The sequence below is a fragment of the Lynx rufus genome, unplaced genomic scaffold, assembly GCF_022079265.1.
Source record: "Lynx rufus isolate CCGP_SWC_20201006 ecotype Redwood Valley unplaced genomic scaffold, mLynRuf1.p SCAF_16, whole genome shotgun sequence".
Classification (NCBI taxonomy): Eukaryota; Metazoa; Chordata; class Mammalia; order Carnivora; family Felidae; genus Lynx; species Lynx rufus.
In genome coordinates this window covers 50,949,822-50,972,527 of record NW_025814830.1, presented here as the reverse complement: position 1 = coordinate 50,972,527, position 22,706 = coordinate 50,949,822, and the positions used below count along the sequence as shown (strand labels likewise).

The 22,706-nt window shown below is 47.0% G+C and overlaps 1 protein-coding gene across 1 annotated transcript in view; it reads right to left on the bottom strand.

Moving 5' to 3' along the window:
- Positions 1 to 22,706, bottom strand: part of GAN (gigaxonin) — a 52,066-nt gene that overhangs the window by 17,792 nt on the left and 11,568 nt on the right. Inside the window, exons 2-3 of the mRNA XM_047078820.1 lie at positions 5,136 to 5,250; positions 2,410 to 2,760 (exon numbers count right to left, since the gene is read on the bottom strand). Coding sequence (XP_046934776.1) covers positions 2,410 to 2,760; positions 5,136 to 5,250 — 466 coding nt within the window. The remainder of the gene's footprint in view (positions 1 to 2,409; positions 2,761 to 5,135; positions 5,251 to 22,706) is intronic.

The following is a 22,706-nucleotide window of genomic DNA, read 5'->3' as shown; positions in this document are numbered from 1 at the left end:
GACACAGTGTTTAGAACATCCCTCTTCTGGCTCACGGAGACCTGAAATGATTAACAGCTCATCGGCGGGCAAGTCACAAGTGCGGGCGCCTCGTGAATATGCTTTACCGGCCCCTTTCCTTTCTACTTCCCACGGCCTTAATAAATAATACAAGTTTAACTTGAAAAATAATCAGTTCAGATTTATATCTGATACAGCACTGAGAAGTTTTAAGCGGCTTTCTTTACACCCTGAAGGGTCACCTTACCAATGGGAAACCTTGGAGCTCGGCTGGAGTGGCCTTATTTCACACGGCTGGATGTGCTGGGAGTTCAATCACATTTACAGAAACGTTACACACAGTAATAGCTTGATTCGATATGGTGCAACGGGCAATGAAAATGGAGGAACATTAATATTACAAGATCGGGACGCCTGGGTGGCTCAGTCAGTTGAGCGTCTGACTTCAGCTCAGGCGTGATCTCGCAGTCCATGAGTTTGAGCCCCACATCGGGCTCTGTGCTGACAGCTCAGAGCCTGAAGCCTGTTCCAGATTCTGTGTCTCCCTCTCTCTCTGCTCCTCCCCCACTCACGCTCTGTCTCTCAAAAATAAATAAATGGTAAAATAAAAAAATAAATAAAAAAGTATTACAAGAAAAATATAGAAAAGCAAAAGTTCAGAAGAATCCTGAGTACTCTGTATTTCTTCAATTATTATTGTTAAAAAATATCTAACATGTATAGTATGAATTATATACTTTTCACGATGGATCATTAAACTTGAACTGACGGCAGCATTCTACACACGAGGCGAAACTCCTTAACGAAGAGTTTTTCTTGATTTGGCAACAGTCGTTTTAGAGTATACTCTTCTGTATCCTGAGTCATACATAACAGCCTTTAAGATATGAAGTCTGTAAGTCTTTGAACCAAAGGAGGAAGAAATGCCTCGTTTCCCTGGCAACCTCATCACTTGAAGAAGAAAGGAAGGGGCAGCTAGTGACAGTGGTCTCCACGAGCAGCAGCGAACTGAGAACGCTCCTATCTCCTTTCCTCATCCACCTGCCTAACATGGAAAAGAGAGCGCTAACTACCGCACTGAGACCACAACCATACGGCAGCGTGTATTTCTGTATCATACCATGTAAGAGTTTCTATCTATAATATAGTAGTCCGTCATTTCTAAATGGGCCTACAGAATTAAAAGGTTTTTTTTTAATTTATTTTGAGAGAGAGAGAAAGAGAGGGAGAGAACGTGAGTGGGGAAGGGCAGAGAGAGAAGGAGAGAGAGAGAATTCCAAGCAGGCTCCGTGCTGTCAGAGCAGAGCCTGATGTGGGGCTTGAACCCACAAACCGTGAGATCATGACCTGAGCCAAAATCAAGATTCAGACGCTCCACTGACTGAGCCACCCAGGTGCCCCAACGGCCCTACAGAATTTTCACTAGAACCTCAGTCAACAGTTACGGAGAACAATTAACAATGCAATGATACATTCTGAAAACTACTTTAAAACCTGACATAGTTCTTTTTTTGCATACAGTAATCGATGCTGGAGTCTATAAATATTGGACTCAAAGCTCTGTGATTTCCTCCGGCCCCCAGTGTAGAAACAGTGTGGATCTAAAGCCTGATACTCTCTGAGACCCTTCCTCTGCAGCTGTCGCTCCCAGACTCATCCCATCTAGAACTGCATCACCATGAAGACAGCAGAGAGCTCTCCTGCCTTCTGCTGAATGGTGTCCATCACCCAGGGAGAGCCCCCTCCCCTCACCCGTCTGCCAGAGCCTGTGTGCCCCCTCTCACTCCATGGCCTCTGTCAGAGTCCCGCACGGGTTAGCCCAGTAATGGTGGACGGAAGGATGCTGAACAAAAGAGTGGGGACGCTGAATTTCTATAATCTCCAGCCTAAGCCTGAAATGCATTTTCCCATTAAAAACACTGTACAAGAGAGATCACATTCCTTACAAGTACTAAAGGTTTCATTGCTATATTAGGAGTTATGTGAGCTTTTGTAGTGTGGTCTGAAAAAACAATGGCTCCAATGATCCTATGCAAAGATGTACCACAGACACCTTTCATTTTTTTAAATGTTTTACTTATTTTTGAGAGAGAGAGCAAGAGTGAGCAGGGGAGGGGAAGATGGAGGGAGAGGAAGACAGAGGATCTGAAGTGGGCTCTACAATGAGAGTGGAGAGCCCGATGTGGGGCTCAAACTCACAAACCGTTCAATCATGACCTGAACCAAAGTCCAACGCTTAACCGACTGAGCCACCCAGGAGCCCCCCACAGACATCTTTTAGATCACAACTTTGTAAGTCCGTCAGGCTGAAGAGGAAAGACAACACATCTATTCTGTGGATTAAATAAACAAATGAATGACATAGGTAAGTAAGAAGGCAAATTAGACCATGTTATACCCCACAGGTACCTTTCTTAGCTCTGTATCGTGTGCTATCCATCGGATCACTGCTTCAAACACGTATCTTTCATTGCCAACATTTAACTTCTCCAGAGAAATCACTTCTTTAAGCTTCTGCGGACTGAGTTCTAGGAACTCTTCTGTGCTGCTGACGTCTCGGAAATGAGTCTCCAGGTACTCCGTGGCCAGGTAATGGACGTGGTGCAGGCAGTAATGAAGTGCAAAGTCGCGGATACCGATGCAGTTCTCTGCGGCAATGCAGCCTTCTAAAAACTCACAGCACAGAGTTTTCAGATCCGTCAGCAGGAGCAGGTCCGCTGCCTGCACAACATCTTGGATTGTGTCTTCGCTCAGCCGGATCTGCAAGAGTATCATCAATATTTTACATTTGAATGTACAGATTGAAAACCCAAACCGCTAACCTATTAGGCTGAACCACACGAAAGCTCCACTTTTGTAGGTCAAAGATGATCGAATGAATATTGGCAACGTCACACGGTCCAGCCTAGGGCTTCTTCGTCAAGAGGAGTTTGAGGGCACCCGGTGAACCCTCACAAAACATGAGCAGCACGTGGCCGGCTGACTTTTCCCAGGGCTTCCCTTGCTTTACCGACATGAACCACCATGAACCCTCCGCAGGCGGACCGTCCACCCTGCTCACTTCCAGGCCTATGTGCTGGGAGTGGACAGGTCCACATTCTGTGGTCAACTGAAGGAGGTTTCTTTAAATGCCAGCCCCGAAACTGTGGCACATCTTACCTCCAGATGTATCACATTCCGTCTTTTGCCAGATGGCACGTCAGACACGCCACTCTAGCCCCTTGGCGAGGGGAGGGCCACGCTGCCCGAGAACCTCATTCCCAATGCCAAACATCGCACTCGGTGCAACACGTGCACTCTGGTCTCAAAGGTACTCTCTGGCAGAAATCCCTAAGGTAGTATTTCTGGTTTATCGTTATGAATTTCGCTTTTCCTTAATCTTCTGATTCTTCTTCCTCCACCCACTTGACAGTTTCTGCACGCAACATGGAGGCGACATAAAGAAACAAGTCTCTACAAGACTGCCACCATCACAACAGTCCAGATTCTCCTCTCCCAAAGAATGGATGCTTCTCCCACCCTCGGAAGTGACAGGGAGGGATTCCAGGTTACAGGACCACAGGGAACATTTTACACATTCTGTACCACAGATGCAGAAAAAGAATGTATGACTGCCTATCACCTTAGAAAGCGAGCAATACAAGTGTGGAAAGAAGTGTGTCGAGTAGGTCACAAGTAAGGAAACGTTTCCCTTGTACTTGAGGTATTCAATTCAGCCACAAAACAGTGGCTAGCGGTACACCAGTCAGATACAGGCATGTGAAAACACCACTAAATTCCATCTCAATTAAGACTAGAATGTCAAACCAAGAGTTTGTTACAACTTATGCTGCAACTATGGTTTTAAACCATAATTAATTTAAATTGGGAACAAAAAACACAGAAGTCAATCTATAAATAAGGTTTCAAGATTCAAATCCAAGCCTGAAAAGGAATATGCTCTTATTGGCTTATAACTTATTATAGCTGCTGCTGAGCTGATTTTAAAAGTGAGATGAGAGGCTGGTCCTCAGCCTGGTTTTGTGATGCTCCCAATTTTGTGACGCTTTGGTATTTTAAGGACCATCCCAAAATTAATCTAAATTCATTTATTTTTAACAATCACACACAAAACCTTACATGCCCACAACCCCCCCCCCCCCCCCACCTAGCGCTCAGAGGAAAGAGAAGAGTGTTCAGAGAAAAGAAAAGGGGAGGACATCATGAAATTAACTCAAAACCTTCAAAGGGAATGACAATCACCGAGGCTGACCAAATGAGTATATTCAGAGAAGGTAAGCAGTGCGTCCAGAACGCTTAGAAAACATGGAGGAGATAGATGGCTCTTACAAACGAGAAAGGTAAAACAAGATGAGGAAGGAATAAGGGAGAGAGTAGGAGAGAAGCTCTCAAAAAGAGTCAAGATAAAATGCATTCTCACATAACTAAATGTAAGATATGCTACGTTCCTCCTGTCATAAGCCAGCCCTGGTGCACACCTGCGGTCCTTCTTAGGAGCCCTCGTGCTACACTTCAAACCACGTAATCAGGGATTAGGGGCTCGACGATGGCGAAGAAAAAGAAAGAAGTCTAATCACTCACTTTCTTCGCTGGGCTTCATTAAATCCCCCAGAAATATAAGTGGGCACAGAGAGCAAAGGGACACGGGCAAGAACGGGGTACAGCAGGGATATTGGTCCTACCGAGGCAACAGGAGCCAGGAATCATGAATACAGTTGCCTGCCATTAGAGTAAATCTCAAACTCTTTATTTCTAAAAAATAAACTCCCACCGCCCAACAAAGCTCCCATTTCCAGGCTATGGGTACAGAGTAAGATGGGAATTAAGATTTAAAAACAAACAAACAAAAAAAGACAGCCGTGGAAGGAGCACCCAGTTTCTTCCTCTCTCGCGATGGAAGGTGGAGGTCGGAATGATGAATACAAAAACCGGTACGGGGTGAAGATTCTACCCAGTCTTCTCTTAAGAACAGAGCCCGGCAAGAACAGAGTTGGGTGCCATTCCCAGCAGGAGAGGCGCGTCACACGGACAATGACAGATGAAGAGGGTGGGGCTGCTCCGTCACAGAATGATGAAGGAGACCCTGACCTTGAGAGGCTTCTCCTTAGTCTTTCTCCCTGTGTGTCTCATCATACCTGCCCACTGAAGATGTAATCCAGGATCTCTCTCATAACCATTACCGATATCCCTTCAAGTTCAATCTTATAGGTTGATCCATCATCTTTTGGAGGGTTATAGTTTAACTTTGTCCTAAGAAAGGGAAAAAAATGTAAAATTTCTATGAAAGAACAGACATAGCTGTAAATATTTATGCAGTAAAACTCTATAAAGTAGATTATTTATCAACATATGAACCCCAGCTGGGAAATGTAGCTTCTTAACTTTAGGTTAATATACAGATATTTTTATAACTTTCAACTACAAAACACTTGTTCCAGGGTTCAGAACGACTTCTTAAAAACCAAAACAGACAACCACAGAACTGAGATCCACCTGAGCAAGGATCTCTGTCTACTTCACCTCGGGAGACCCACCCCATTAGGCTTATTTTTTTCATGTATTTAATTACCTAATTATTTTCAATAATGTAACAAGGACCCCACGAGCCTACCACCCAAAACAAAAGCTGGGACCTTGACTTCCACCTGCTCCTGCCCACACATTCCTTCTCCCCATTCACCCCTCTGCAGTGACTATCCACCCTAAACCCTGGGTTCGATCTTCCTTTGCTTCGTTGTTATTCCTGTACCCACGGAACCGCTCTCCTGGGGGTTGCAGCCGCAGCACCCTCGCCACACAGGTGCTGAATATCTCCTCTTGTTTGTGGCCACGTGCGTTTCCTCTTCTGCAAAACACACGCTACGTTCAAGTCTCTTGTTCATTTTTTTAAATTGGGCTCATTGTCTTTGTATTGAGGTGGGGGAGTTCTGTATTATATTCTTGATACTAATCCTTCGGCAGGCTTCGCACTTTTGTTAAAGGTGATGAAGAATGTGAAGAATTTTTTCACAGTGAATGCTTTTTAGGTCTTGTTTAAGAGCTGGGACCTTACTTGACGTCTAAAAGATGTTTGTAACTTAGCAGTGAACCTAAATTTGACTTAAGATCCCAATCCCACCCCTGGAGGCTGGGAACTGGTCGTAAGGGGCAGCTGTGAAAGGAGGGTGAGTCATGAGCAGAAAACACACGCAGGGTGACGGTAGTGATAAGGAGTCGAGTTGCCAGGTCCTGCCTCCACGTACCTATGCGACTCCCCGTGAGGCCCTCCCCAGCGCCAGCGGAAGATAAGTGATTTACACCCTGAAGGGTGTAAGACGGAGGCTAGGTCTGGACAGGGGGGAATATCAGGCACGTTTGAGGGTGGGTATATACTGCACCAGAAACAGAGAGAGCAAAGAGTTGTTTACATACTGAATGCTGCGACCATCAACCTTTTCCCCCTCAATTCTGCTCTTAAAATGTTGAAAACCAGACCTATATTCTCCAGACAAAAATACCTGGAGGATTTGATCAGCCCTGAAAGCAAAGGCCCAAAGATAAGGACATAGGTCTACCCCAAGAGCACATGACTTCAAAATTCTGAAGGAAAATTATTTCCAACCTACATTTTTATAACCAGCCAAATGTCAGGATAGGGCAGATATTTTCAGCTGTACGTGGTCTCAAAACAAACGATCTCCCATGCGGCCTTCTCAGTGTGCTGCTGGAAAACGTGCCCCAACAAACAAGTGAGTACATCAAGAAAAAGGAAGATTTCAGTCATGGAAAGACATGGCCCAACTCTGGGAAGAAGTGCAGTGAATGCAGGGAATGGTGCAGAATGGTCTTAGGGCAACAGCTGTATACAAGCAGAAGGAAGCCAGTCCATCCTGGTGCCAGCGGGAAGCCTCGGGAAGCCTTGGGAGCCCCTGAAGACCCCGAGAAGATGAAACTGATGGGACAGAATGCGAAGAAGATACGTAGACACCCTTGTTTCCTTCCTGTATTTCAGGTCTGCTGTTGCCCCTACAGTTCCTATTGAAATAAATTGTTTTACTCAAAAGGTATTTCAGGGGCACCTCGGAGGCTCAGTCGGTTAAGCGTCTGACTTTGGCTCAAGTCATGATCACAGTAAATGAGTTTGAGCCCCGCATCGGGCTTGTTGCTGTCAGCTTGGAGCCTGCTTCTGATCCTGTCTCCCTCTCTTTCTCAAAAAGAAAAAAGAAAAAAACATTAAAAAATAAAAAATAAGAGGCGCCTGGGTGGCTCAGTCGGTTGCGCGGCCAACTTCGGCTCAGGTCATGATCTTGCGGTCCGTGAGTTTGAGCCCCGCGTCAGGCCCTGTGCTGACAGCAAGCTCACAGCCAGGGGCCTGCTTCAGATTCTGTGTCTCCCTCTCTCTCTAGCCCTCCCCCGTTTGCGCTCTGTCTCTCTCTCACAAGTAAATAAACATTAAAAAAAAAAAATGTTAACTATACTTTAAGAAAAAAAAGGGCCGGGGGCGGGGAGGGGGGGGTGGTGGTGGTGGTGGTGGTGGGTGCCTGGGTGGGTCAGTCGGTTGAGCGTCCCACTTTGGCTCAGGTCAAGATCTTGCGGTTCATGAGTTCAAGCTCCACATCAGGCACACTGCTGTTAGTGCGGAGCCCACATTGGATCCTCTGCCCCCCTCTTTCTCTTCCCCTCCCCTGCTCACGCTCTCTCTCTCTCTCTCTCAAAAAATAAACATAAAAAAAAAGTTGACTATAGTGTCATGTGTTTTCACAATGAAGGATCCCTTTTAACAAGTACAGTTTTCTCTCAGCAGGTGGAAGTGAGAAATGGCTAAGAAAGAGTCCTGTAGATATGAGCACTATTTCAGACCTCTCTAAAAGCAGATCCTTTCAAAGCCCACGAAAAACGAATCACTGTACTATCGAAGTCTCTAAACATCTGAAGGCTAAATCACAAAGCTTTATAATGGTTTAAGTTCCCATCCCTACACCTGCCCCACGTCTCCCTACCCTGCTTCTGATCTCTCCTGGTACTGTCTGTGCACATTCAGTTCCTACCCGTCTCGTAAAGATTGGTTTAAATGCCAGTTCTACAAAAAGTGCTTCTCGGTCACTCCATCCTCCACAGGCTGCACCTCTGCCCTCACCTCCATGCAGGTAAAAATAATTTCTCCTGCTATAAATTTCCTAAGCACTTTATCTTATGGGTTCATCAAGTTCTGTTTTTATTGCAATATTTAAGTACATACCTCATTTCCTACCTATTTAACTGGAAGTTCCTTGAGGCCAGAGTCCTCTTTATCACCATAACTCTACAACGTAGCTCAGCGGTTTGCAAAGAATAGACCTTCAACAATTATTTGTAAAATACATGTTTGAATTGATAGCGGTTTTTCAAGTGCTATCACAGGAGATCTCCTTCCTGCGTGATGTCAGGTACGGTGCAGCGGAACCAGAAGCAGCATGAGAAAGAACTTCTAATTATTTCACCCGTCCGACACTGAAAGGACTGAAGCACGGGGCTCCTCAAACTTCAGCGTTCGTAAGAGCCATCCAGGGGTCTTGATTCAGAAGGTCTGTGCGGGGCCTGAGTTTCTGCATTTGTAACAAGGTCTCAGGCGGAGCGGATGCTGCTGGTCTCCAGACCCCTCTGAGTGGCCAACTGATGCTTCTCAAATTCCCCATGGTGGGTTTGGTACATCCCAGATGAATATCTTGTGAAATATGTATATAATGAGGAGGGGCACCGGGGTGGCTCAATCGGTTAAGGGTCCAACTTCGGCTCAAGTCATGATCTCGCGGTTCGTGAGTTTGAGCCCCGCATCGGGCTGTGTGCTGACAGCTCAGAGCCTACCTCAGATCCTGTCTCCCTCTGCCCTTTCCCTGTTTGTGTTCTCTCTCTCTCTCTTAAAAGTAAACATTAAATAAACAAACATGAAAAAGAAATATAATGGGGATATGATGTACCACATGGCGACTACAGTTCATTGTACTGCATATTTGAAAGTTGCTAAGAGAGACCACCTTAAAAATTCTCATCACAAGAAAAAAAAATTGGAATTATGTAAGGTGACAGCTGTTAACTAGACTTACTGTGGCTATCATTTTACAATGTATACAAGTATCAAATCATTATGTTGTACACCAGAAGCTAACATAATGTCACTTATACCTCAACGAAAAAATGAATTATTAAAAAAAATGAAATAAAAGACACATAATAAAATGCAGGCTCCAATGATCTTATCATCAGATTCAAAAGACATACAATTACTCTGTCAAATTGTGACAAGTTTCTAAATTCTTGGCCTCCATGCGTGCACCTGCATTATGGCGGGTAACCGTTCACAGCCCATCACCGGTGTGCAGGTGATGCCTAGTAGGCTGGGTGGCCGCCCGCCCCTCAAGAACACAGTGAAAGCTGCTCTTGAGTCCCTTCCAGTCCTAGCTGGTAAGAGTCACTCAAATCTATTTTGAAACAGTCTTGCTTCAGAGTCTACCACCATTCTGTTCTTCTCTCATTTCTCGGAGAGCTGCCATCCCTTTCCGACTTAGTAGCCTCAAACGTGTCTCATTCTCCCTTTTTAAAAAATTTATTTATTCATTTTGAGAGAGACAGAGACAGTGTAGGTGGAGGAGGGGCAGAGACAGAGAGAGGGAGAGAGAGAGTCCCAAGCAGGCTTTGCTGTCAGTGTGGAGCCGGATGGGGGCTCAAACCCACGAGACTGTGAGATCACGACAGGAACCGAAACCAAGAGTCAGACGCTTAACTGACTGAGCCACCCAGGGGCCCCTCTCCCCCTTTTTTGTCTTCATTTTTTTCTGACTCCCCAACTAAGTCTCTTAATCCTGTTAGTTTTTGTTCCATTCTGTCTGACATCTATTTCCTTCAGTAAATACCTTAATTTATACAAGACCCACCAATTAACTACCCTTCTCACTCTCCAGACCAACACATTTTCTCCATAGCTTTCCCTTTTTTATCTAGAATTTTCTTGTCTTGTACACACCACTTCTCTCTCTTCTGCCACAGACAACTGAGAAGTCAGTGAACGGAACTCAATGTGTTAATGACTTAAAAAAAAAACAAAAAAAACTAACCCAATGCGTTAATAACTGAGTTTTGCTCTGAAAGCCCATCAAAAAAAAAAAAAAAAAAGGTGGCAAATCAACTGTTCTTTTCTCTGTCCTTCATCTGTGCTCTAGGAAGCTATGGGGTCAGATGTAAATTTACTGGAAGTCACAATACCCTTGGGTTTTATTGTGATGTGATGTCGATTTATAAACTCTCTCCTGGAAAATGCGGTAGCCTTAACATATCACTTTGGAGAATTTCATCACACTCTGAAAAAAGTAGAAATAATTGAGAGTAGTATAAAATTGGGCCTCAGGTGTTCAGATATAAATATCCACGCTCGTCACATTCTTCCCCAGTTTTGTTTCTAGGGCAAGACATTTCCCCTCTCTGCCCCTGTTTTCTCATTTGTAGAAAGAAGAGGTTAGATAAGGTGATCTGGGAGCTCTCCAGCCCCCATACGTTTCTGGACAAAGCTGCTGAAACAGGCCATCAAGTTAGCGCAGAGACTCAGCTCTGGAGGCGTGCTGTGGAGTCCCACAAGCCAACCGGTGAGGTACGATTTATGACATGCCTTCTGTGGGTTGTGCCGTGCAAGTTTATTTTTCCTCTGGGTGAACATTTATTTTCCATCCTATTGAAGTTGAACAGGTGTGAAACAAAATCAATTTTTGTGTTTTTTTTTGTTTTTTTCTTGGCAACACTGAAGAGTGATTTTGTAAGAAAAAAAGTTGTTGGCTACTAGCTAGGAAGCTGCTGTAATAATTCTATTCTCACTGGCTGCCAAGTGCTGAGAAAGTTCAAGGTGTCTAAATGCCCAGGTAACCGGGCCTGGTCCTCCTTCTTCCAAGAACCACTTTAGACATCACTGAATGGGATCTGATGTAACAGGGACAGAGAATAAGTCTAAAAGCAAGGAAATGTACTCAAATAGAATGCAAGAGAACGTAATGTTTAAGTCAAGATTTACAGAAATTCTGGGGTGATTCACGGGCATTACTCACAGAGTTTTAAGTGATTCATGTCACCACAAATTGGGCCACTACCGGTATCAGGCTCTTTGAGATACGTGCAGAGGGGCTTAGGCTCCCCACTTCTATGCCCAACTAAGAATTTACGTTCCTGGGGGGAACCTGTTTTATATATGCTCCCCCCTCCTTTTTGATCTTCATGAGCTCCTAAAAACCACATCCAAAATGGATGTTTAGGGCAGTGAAACTCTTCCGTATGAGGCAATAATGATGGATCGCCGTCATCATACATCTGCCTGAACCCCCAAAATGTACACCACCCAAAGTGACCACTAACACAAGCCATGGCTCTGGGTGACAGCGATAGGTCAGGACAGACCCATCAACTGTAACAGACGTACCACTCTGGTGGGGGCACTGACCATAGGAGAGGTTGTGCACGCAGGGGGAAACGGGGGTACATGGGACACATCTGTACCTTCCTTTCAATTTGGCTGTGAACCTTACTGCTCTAAAAAAAAATCAAGTCTGTTTTAAAAATGTATTGTTTTAGGGGCGCCTGGGTGGCGCAGTCGGTTGGGCGTCCGACTTCAGCCAGGTCACGATCTTGCGGTGCGTGAGTTCGGGCCCTGCGTCGGGCTCTGGGCTGATGGCTCAGAGCCTGGAGCCTGTTTCCGATTCTGTGTCTCCCTCTCTCTCTGCCCCTCCCCCGTTCATGCTCTGTCTCTCTCTGTCCCAAAAATAAATAAACGTTAAAAAAAAAAAAAAATTTTAAAAATGTATTGTTTTAGTCCCCATTCAACTTAATGAAGTACTAATTTGCAGGTCAGATTTCCATCAACAGATGGCATCCTCTCATGACAAGGCCTTTTATGGCCTGCTTTCCTACGGGTGGGAAAGCAGGAACCCGTTTTTCTCAGCGCCCTGCCACCCAAGAACACCGTCTCCATGAAAGAAAAGCATTTACGTGGGTACCTGAGACAGGAGCAAGGGTCCCGGTGGGCGGCCCAACGAAGCCCCCAGGCCCCCCCAAGGGTGGGAGAGGAAGCAGGTGCCCCGGGCCTCGAGGTGAGCGCCCTCCCACGGCACCGGCACCGGTGCAGGCTAACGAGCCAGTCACCAGTCACTCAGCGCTCTTCCCACAGGGCCTAAGTCAGGGAGCAGCGGGCAGGCGAAGCAGGGGCGGGCGCGATGCCACAGGACCTGGCCGGGAAGCGCCCCCAGCCTAACCCTGCACGGCTAGGGCACAGATCACAAGTGGGAGGTGGGAAAGGGAGGAGAACGGGGCCGGGCCGCACTCCTCCCTTAGGATAGCGGGACAGCAGTGGGGCGCATGCTGTTGGAGTCTCTGAACTGTTCCTTCCCCTTCACTATTTCCATGAATCTCCCTCCACTCCCTTCTCTTCGCCTCCAGCTCTTTTTACCTAGACGGATTACAGTGTTCACTTGCTTACCACCCAACACCTCCCTCCTCACACAGATCCTGCAATGACTCATAATTTGAATGGGTTTTAAGAGGAGCTCCTGAACCTGGCTTCCCAGAATCTTCTGGCAAGCTCTTATAGAAAAACAGATCCCTGGGTCCCATCCCAGACCAACTGAGTCAGGTCCAAGACTGTACATTTAAAGAGTTCCTCAGCTGACTGTGACACATTCCCTGCTGTCTGGAATGTTCCCTCCGCCCCCCGACTCCCCAGTCACATGGTTTCATACCTCACTCACTTCAGGTCTCTGCTCCAAAGAGTAGCCCAGGTATCACACTGTCGAAAATAACACCACTCCTCCCTTCCCTGCTTTATTTTTCTGCAGAGACTTTATCATCGTCTCATAAACCGCATCAGTGACTCTGTCTTGTTGACCGCTCTACCCCCTTACCTCACGAAGTGGCTGGTTCTGAACGGGCACCTGACAAGTATGTATGAGCTTAAAGTAACAGCAGCGCAGGGGCAGCCCGTGTAGACACAGCATTACTGACTGGCCGAATAGTTGTGAGCTTTTCCGCACAGCATCCCGCTGGCTCGGCCACACTGAGGGGAGCATCCTACAGACGTGTGCTGTAGTCGGCAATTCCAGAAGCCCGTATTCCACTACAGCAGAGCGACCCGAATGCCCACAGTGCCACCACCTGCCTCTGTGCTCCAGCCCATGTATGCTGGAGGGAGGTGGCCATACGGGAGGTCTGTGGCCTGCGAATGGACCCAACTAACTGGACGCTCCCTCACCTCACTCTGCTCACCACCCCTGGTGCGCTGCACGGAAAAATGCAAAGATTGGGAAAGGTTTCTGGAAAACGAAGGGTTTGCTGTTCAGGCGTCACCCTACCAACCAGGCCTATAGTACGGAAGCCGGAACAGAACCACTTCACTACAGAAGATGCAGGAACGAGTCCGGAGAGGTCCTGGCCACAGTGCTCTCCATCCCTGACCACCTCCCTGCCCCTCCCTCGCTGCACACAAGGGGTCACAAACACGTCTTCTGTTTTCTGTCTGAGAGCGAATCATCCGCTCTGCAGATGAAATACAGTGTTCCTATTTAGATCTGCTCTGAGGAACCAATTACATCAATATCTGGAAGAGATACGAGCACAGAAAGTGTATACCTTTGAGTCATGTGATCTGAACAAAGGAAAAACGAATCTGAAGGAAGATAATGCTTTTGGAAACGAGAACACACAAAGCGGGAACCACCTTCAGCAGCAGGACGGTGTGTGCGCTTAGGTGCCAGGGTCGGGTGGGGCCATCACAGGGACTGTGCACAAGCACAGCTACGAGTGACATCACTTACACCTGCACAGGCACGACGACCCTTGGCGGGAGAGACACGAAGTGTGACCAACCCAGTAAAAACTGTAGTGCGAGGCCAGCGACTTTGCTATAAGGTATGGATTCAGAAATCAGACCTCAGCTAGGGGTGAGCCCCAATCTCGAGGAACTCACAAACCATTACCTCTAACCACGGGCTTCAGTCAGTAAAGTGAAACGTTACGGTTATTTATTTCTAGGAGTGTGAAGCCTCTAGCATTATACCCCCCAATAAATCTCTTTCCAGCCTGCTGGACGGCTGTTCTTCCCCAGGTTGACCCCACCTTAGGATGTGGGGCTATTCTCTACACAGCTGCGTAAGCCAGGAAGTCAGGAGTCTAACTAATAAATAACAGAAGGAGTGACTAAGTTACAAGGCACAAGTGGACACGAAAGTGAGCGAGTGAAAGTTGGTGAGGCATGGGATACTTCCATGATCTCAAAGTATCGCCCCCTAACTAACTTATTAATTACACAGAAACAGTGGATTAAACCAGGGGACGCCATCTTTAACCACGTGATCAAACCAACATTAGCAATGTTAGGACAAACCAACGTTAGGGGGCCCTCACTGGGTGCACGGAGAAGGACGCCACATCACTCCTGTGGTACTCCTGTCACAAATGCAATGCCCTGAATCTAACTGTAAGAAATCAAACAAACCCGGGGCGCCTGGGTGGCGCAGTTGGTTAAGCGTCCGACTTCAGCCAGGTCACGATCTCGCGGTCCGTGAGTTCGAGCCCCGCGTCAGGCTCTGGGCTGATGGCTCAGAGCCTGGAGCCTGTTTCCGATTCTGTGTCTCCCTCTCTCTCTGCCCCTCCCCCATTCATGCTCTGTCTCTCTCTGTCCCAAAAATAAATAAACGTTGAAAAAAAAATTTAAAAAAAAAAAAAAAAAAGAAAAGAAATCAAACAAACCTAAGGGGAGGGACAGTCTACCAAATAACTGAAGAGCACCCACCCAAAGCGCCAAGGCCAAGAAAGCTGAGGGAAGACTGAGGAACTGTCACAGGAGTGACGCAGGAGGAGACCAAGGGGACGCTGTAATACTACATTGTAAATACCGTGGAGCAGGCGCCGTGCTAAGTACAAGGGAGGCAAAAAGTCAACTCTCTGGGGAGAGGGGTCAGAAAAGGCTTCACGGAGGTGTCACCTGCACTGGGCCTCAGCTGGGTGTTTTACACTGAGAAGGGGGGCCGTGAGATGCGATGACATATGCATTGTACATTCAAGGAACGACAGGTGCAAGTAGTTCAACAAGGCCGGAGCAAGAGAAACACAGCATGGGTGGAGCAAGCCAGCTCCTGGAGGACCTGTACATACACACACACACACACACACACACACACACACACACACACACACAGTGTGGACTTCACCTCGAGGGAAATGGACCTGCATGTGAGTTGTCAGGTTTTTGTAAACCTTTTATTAATTTTTATTAAAAGCACTTTTAGATGTATATATTTTTTTTTCAACATTTATTTTTGGGACAGAGAGAGACAGAGCATGAACGGGGGAGGGACAGAGAGAGAGGGAGACACAGAATCGGAAACAGGCTCCAGGCTCTGAGCCATCAGCCCAGAGCCCGACGCGGGGCTCGAACTCACGGACCGCGAGATCGTGACCTGGCTGAAGTCAGACGCTTAACCGACTGCGCCACCCAGGTGCCCCTAGATGTATATTTTTAATGTTTGTTTATTTTGACGGTGGGGAGGGGCAGAGAGAGAGAGAATCCCAAGCAGGCTCCACGCTCAGTGAGGAGCCCGACGTGGGACTTGATTTCACGAGCCTGGGATCATGACCTGAGCCGAAACCAAGAGTTGGATGCTCAACCAACTGAGCCACCCAGGGGCCCCAAATCTTTTTATTTTAAAATAATTTTAGACTTGGGGTGCCTGGGGGGCTCAGTTGGTTGAGTGACCGACTTCGGCTCAGGTCATGATCTCCCAGTTTGTGAGTTCGAGCCCCGCATTGGGCTCTGTGCTGACAGCTCAGAGACTGGAGCCTACTTCTGATTCTGTGTCTCCCTCTCGCTCGGTCCCTCCCCCACTCATGCTCTGTCTCTCTCTGTCTCAGAAATAAATAAACATTAAAAAAAAATTTTAGACTTACATAAAAGTTAATCATAGAGTTCCTGTATACCCTTCATCTAGCTTCTGTTAATATTAATAGTTTCAATAATCTTATTACAATTATCAACACTAAGAACTAAAGATTGGTACAATACTGTTACATAAACTATGAACTCTATTCGGATTTCACCAGTTTTCCCTGTAATGTCCTTTCTCTGGGTGCAATCTAGGGTTCCAAACGTCAGTTTATGATTGTGTCTCCAAACTGTACCAGTCCATCTTTCAAGGCCCTTTGGTGACTACTTGTTAATTATTTTGTACAATGTCCCTCGACTTGGGTTTAATTTCTTATGATTAGATTGAGGCTATGTGTTTTGCACAGGAACCCCTCAGATGTGATGTGATGTCCTTCTGTGCATCATATAAGGATGTCAATCTGTATGATATTAACCTTGGCCACTCGCCTAAGATGGTGTCTACTGGGTTTCAAGTTAAAGTCTCTATTTATCCCTTTGTTATTATTCCAACTAATAGAGGGATAATTGAGAACATACGAATATCCTTTTCTCCTCAAACTCTTGCCCACCAATTTTAGTATCTACCGGTGGATCTTGCCTGTAACAATTATTAGCATGGTGTTCAAATGATGATTTTCTATTTTTTTTTTACATTTTTAATGTTTATTTACTTTTGAGAGAGAGAGAATGAGCGGGGGGGGGGAGGGGCAGAGAGAGAACGGGAGACAGAATCCAAAGCAGGCTCCAGGCTCTGAGCTGTCCGCACAGAGCGTGATGTGGGGCTCAAGCCGTGAGATGATGACCTGAGCAGAAGTCAGACGCTTAACCGACTGAGCCACCCAAGTGCTCCATGATTTTCAATTCTCTTATTCTGCCCACATTTATTAATGTAAATTCTTCTGTAAGAGCTATTTCCTCTCTCCATTTATTTACTTATCCACTCATTCATTCACTCATGCCTACATACATGGATGTTTCTTCTATTCTGTGGCTTTTATTCCAGTGTTACTGGTATTCATTTCCTTGCTCAAAATGCCACAGCTTTGGCCACTCAGAGTTCTTTCACGTTGGCTCTATGGTCTTTAGAGCACCTCCTTATTTTCTGGCACAAATACTCTAGGCTCACGGAGTATTTTTCCTGCTCCAGTACCTGAATCAACCACATCTCAGAAGACATTGGTTTTAAGTATTATGTAATTAATTACATTCTAGAAGCATCACTGTGGTAGCAGCAGTGTGGAAGATTGATGGGGACCGAGCACAGAGGCAGACAGACCAGTTCTGTCACCATTCGGAATTAGTAACAGCTGGAACATGAGCAGCAGTGATGGTGAAGGCGAGGCAGGCTGCAGAGATCTGAGAGGTCAAAATGATGGGCCATGGCATCACTAGGTGCAGAGGGAGAGGGAGGTTCATCCCCAAAGACCCGCGGTTTCTCCCAGTGAAGGGAAGACCACCCACCTGGGGGAGGGGAGCTAGCCTGCCAGGGTTGGGGGGCAGGGTGACCCTGCAGCAGGCCGTCGAGGCCTGGTGCTCAGGAGAGAGGCCAAGGAGCAGGCGACGTCTCTGGAGTAGATGATGTCGTGAGAGGGCAGACGGGCGGACAGAAACCTGGGCCGCATCACCTTATCACATATAGGGGCAGACGGGGAGGGGAGCCAGCAAAGCCGACTGCAGGTGAAAAGGGACACGAGGCATCACAGAAGCCTGGAGAGACCAGGTGTCCAGAGAATGGCCACGAGTGATACATACAGCAGACAGGTCAAGTCAGATAAACACTTCCAGGTTTTCGCTAGATTTGGCAATTCTATTTTAGCAATTTTAGTTGTTTTAATTTGTTTACGTTTATTTATTTTTGAGAGAGAGAGAGAGAGAAAAAACGAGTGGGGGAGGGACAAAGAGAAGGAGACACAGAATCTGAAGCAGGCCCCAGGCTCTGAGCTGTTAGGACAGAGCCCAAGGTGGGGCTTGAACCCATGACCCGTGAGATCATGACCTGAAAGGAAGTTGGACGCTTAACCAACTGAGCCACCCAGGTACCCCTTAGCAATTTTAAAAGAACAGTTTTATGGAGTGGTAAGATAGGAACAGAGGGAAGGAAAAAGAGGAGAGGAGACCACGGACAAGATAAAGAGAGACTCTTGTTTGAAGGACCAGGCGGTTGTAGCAGAGGATGCAGAGACGCATCCACAGGACATCTGCACGTCTCCTGTGTGTGAGTAGTGGCGGTGACGCGAGCACGTCTCTGTGCTGGGGCAAAGGAGCCAGAAGAGAAGGGAAAAAATACGAACTGCAGAAGGAAGAGCTATGCAACACAACGATCTCCTGGAAGAAAGAGAAGATGGGACAGCGGGCCAGGGAGAATCAGCCTGGACTGTGCATCTCTGCTCGGTGTGAGGCTGGCTTGCAAATCATCATTACCTGATCTAAACAGCTTTAGAGATGATCATCAGAGTTAGGGTTTCCGTGTCCAAAGTCTAAAAAATTTAATACTCTACGATCAATGGTCAACAAAAACTACAACCTACAGCCTGTTTCTGTACGCCCTTTGAGTTACAAGTGGTTTTTATATTTTTCAAAGTTTGTTAAAACAAAAACAAAGAAGAATACGTAACAGAGGTGGCCCGAAAAGCCTGAAATACCTCTTTTTTAAAAAATTTTTTACTTTATTTTTGAGAGAGCATGAGTAGGCAAGGGGCAGAGAGAGAGGGAGACAGAGGATCCGAAGTGGGCTCTGTGCTGACAGCAGGGTGTCCGATGCAGGACTCAAACTCACAAACCGTGAGATCATGACCGGAGCCAAAGTCAGCCGCTCAGCTGACTGAGCCACCCAGGCGCCCCCTATAAAGTTTCTGATTCTTTACAGAAAACCTTTACCAACCCCTGCTCTAAATATTTTTTAAAAAATTGTTTTTTGCTAAGTTTATCTATTTATTTTGAGAGAAACAGAGATAGTGTGAGTGGGGGAGGGGTAAAAAGGGAGAGGGAGAGGGAGGGAAAGAGGGAGAGGGAAGGAAAGAGGGAGAGGAAGGGAGAGAGAGAATCACAAGCAGGCTCTGCAGAGCCCAGCGTGGGGCTCGAACTCACGAAACCGCAAGATAATGACCTGAGCCAAAACTGAGAGTCGGATGCTTAACCAACGGAGCCACCCAGGCGCCCCTAAATATTTTTTGACAGGAGTAAGCACACAACAGTTGAAACTCCAGTCTAACAGATATGCAAAATAGCAGTAACTTTGAGAAAACTCTTGCGAAAGTGACAAGGCCATCGTGATGGACCTGAAGGGGAAAAAAACCCATCAGATACGCCAGGGCCTTTACGTGATAATCCAATCTTCCTGGGTGGTTTCTATCTTCAGAAACAGATATCCTGGGGTCACAGCCCCCAAAGTGGGTTTATATGCACCTACAAAAAGTACAAAGAAGAAAGAACACCAAAGCTTTTTTTTTTTTTTTTTCTAATTTGTTTGTAGAGTCACTATTCAGAAGAAAAAAGAACTGGGAATTAAAATGTCAAAGGGGAATGATGAAGCAAATTGCATCATACAGCAATATGATGTAGTAACAGCTGGCCGTTTACAAGGATGATTACGGGCGGGCGTTATACTGAGCTGTAAGACAGGAGGGCTATAAAATGACTTCCAGGGAAAGATGAATCCTAAGTGATAGGCCCACTTGGCTTACGACAACAATTAACTACCCTGTTCACAACCAGAATTCAGGGTGACATAAGTAATTCTCATGTGATTTTCCATGATTTTTGTGTGTGTGCATGTAAAAAAAAAAAGATTCTTAAAATTTAAATCTGGTTCTTGTAATTTTACAAGTAAAGCAGTCAATAAAAGTCACCTCTTAGAAGACAAGGTTTGAAAAAGCACGTTAAAATTTTAAGACGAGTTCAAAGGCAGGATCATGATGCAGCAACTTGTGAAGCAAAAAATTCCTCTAGAATGAAACAAGTCGGAGCCCTCGTCCTGGTCACACCCTGACCTTTCGGAAACGCGCATAAAACAAAGACATTCATGCCACGACCTGTCAGACAGTTTCAGATTTTCTACCCGGGATGCATTTTCAGAGGCTATTTGAGAGAGGCGCCTTCTGTGCCCGTGAGGACCCCACGCACCGTGGTCACGTCCAGCGCCAGCCCTGTCATTTGGGGGCGCTTCTCACAGCGCTGACTGAGAACTGGCTCCTCTGGGTCTCTTCTGCCACGGGGTACAAACGGACCTTCCCTTCCAAGTGTCTACCCACCTTCCGTTCTCTTTCCCAACGCGCAGAGTTAGAAGGACGCTGTATGCCATTTCAAAGGCAGAGGAGCTAGAACTGAAAACGTTCAAAGGAAAAGTAAGAATTGATATGCATTTACTATTGTCTCTGTATTCATCCTTTTAAGGCATTTCAAACCAAAGCATTAAGTGAAGGCTAGGAAATGGGGTTTTTTTTGTTTCTGTTTTTTTTGTTTTTTTCTTTTTAAAAAAGGAGATGGTGGCGGTAGGGAAAAACAAAAACAAAAACACAGTCCCTTTAAGAAAGGCTGGGCTGCACTTCTCTCCAGCAGCTTCGAGCTGCCCTCTTGCTTCTGGCGCCTCTGTAATTTACAATTTACTGTTACAGACTTCTCGAAACAACTTAGAGCGGAAAGTGCCTTCCAAAATGTTGTCAAGGGAATGAATGCTTCTCGATTAATTCTTTGGTCCCGCCGTAACAAAAGGTCTCTCACTGGAGCTGCTCCTCTGGAAGAAAGAATCTGGTCCCTTCTTCTCCCAGGCTTCTTGGCACCAGAAATGGCCTGTTGGGTTGACTGTGCATCTCAAACAGGGCAAATTAAAGACTCTTTTGTAGTGACCTCTGCTGCAGGACAGTTTATTCTGCCCCTCTCCCCCATCTCCAGTACATAGTCAGCTATTCGGTAAAATGTTACCGCAAAAAGTGGAACGCTGTCCAGAAGCAGTGTGTCCAGCGTCCTGACCTCTCATCTTCCACGTCTTCGGCGGTACTTACAGACAGCAGTCAACTCAACTCTCCCGTGGACGAGGTTTCAGTAACGGACTTAGTGCCTCTGGCCCGAGAGACAAAGACGAGGGCTTTGAAAGTACCCAGCCCACCTGTCTGTTCTCTTTCTCCCCACGGAATGAAAGACAGACAGCGCTGAAGGCACATGCAACACAATAAGGGAGCCTGGAGGAGGGAGTGATTATTTGGCAGAGTCGGGAAAACGTTACAACGGAAGGGATACTGGAAACAGGCCCTGAAGGATGAATACAAATGTATCTGCCGGAGAAGAGGAGGTCGAGAAAGGCAGAGACGAGAAACGCGTGCAAGCCGAGACACACATACGCATGGATCTGTGAGGCACTTGTAGAATTTCCAAGACCCAGGAGAGTGTAATTGAGATGTGTACTCAGCACCGTTATTCCACATTCAACACAAAAACAGAATGCCGCGTTCCCCACTTTGCTGAAGCAGCCAGGCTCAAAAAACCTACTATCTCCTCCGCCACCCTCGTCCTTGGTTTCCCACATCCCGGGAGCGACGGGCTGCTTTCTTCCCGAATTCTGGACACCGGCCACTGCCCGGTTCCCAGGACGCTGCCGTGGTGGGCTACCCACATCAGCCGGCAACACCAGTCCCTTCCCGGTCCCGTGGACACACAACAACCAAGGCACCTTCTTAAAGGGGAGCACATTCAGAGCATAGCTACTCGTACGGCTAAAATAGCTTCCGTCCTGTAACTAAGGACACAACGGTGTACAACTGAGCTGTAAACTTTGACAACAGGTTCTGCGCTTTACGGAATCTTTTAAAACTACCCCTCACTGAACGCTGGCAGTAAGTGATAAGCAGGGTTTACCGGTATCTCCTTGCCCTTTCCATTTTCTCACCGACAAGTCCTACTGCTACCACCTCTAACCCAGACACGTCATCCCGACTCACCGACGAACCCCAGCCCAGGGCCTCCTTATTTCCCGTCCCCACAACTGCAGCACCCTCCTAAATAAGACTTCATCTTCTCCTTCTTAACGTCTCCTTCTTAACGCCCCTCAATGTCTGCCCACAACCCTTAAAATAAAACCTCAACTCTCATGTGGACTACACTGCGTGGGATGATTATACGGGGTCCCTCTCCTGCACCCGACCCCCTCCCCAGTCAGCTCTTCAGGACATACTCGATAACTCCGGGAAACGCTACAGGGGAAGTTTAATCGTACTGGAGCGCAGGGCGAGCGCCAATCCAGAACGACAAGGCCCTGCCCGCTCCCTGAATCTTGTCTCGAGCCATTCTACCCGCCACTCACCGTCTTGGCACGATGGTGTCCTTTTGCTCCCCAGTCTCGGGTGCCAGCCTGTTCTTGTCCCTGGACCACAGCACTGCCGTTTTCTGTGCCCCCCGCATTATCCCTGCCCTACTCCCCAGCCCAACCGTGCTCCCATCAGATCCTCCCCCTCCTCCTGCACCTTCAGACCCGCAGAGCAGAGGTCCCTCCATCCACACGGTAGCAGCGACCACATCCAGACTTCTTGTCTGCCTCCTCTGACGGGCTCCATGGGCCCTGGAGCCCTATGTGCCCAGGACACAGCTGTGCTGCACAAAAATGCTCAGGAGGTTTAGTGAATGAACAAGCATATTAGGGAAACTTGACCAAGAATCCAAGTTCTCTACTTAAAGATAGTTGTTAGGGTGCCTGGGTAGTTCAGCAGGTTGAGCATCCGACTTCGGCTCAGGTCATGATCTCACAGTTCGTGGGTTCGAGCCCCGCGTCAGGCTCTGTGCTGACAGCTCGGAGCCTGGAGCCTGCTTC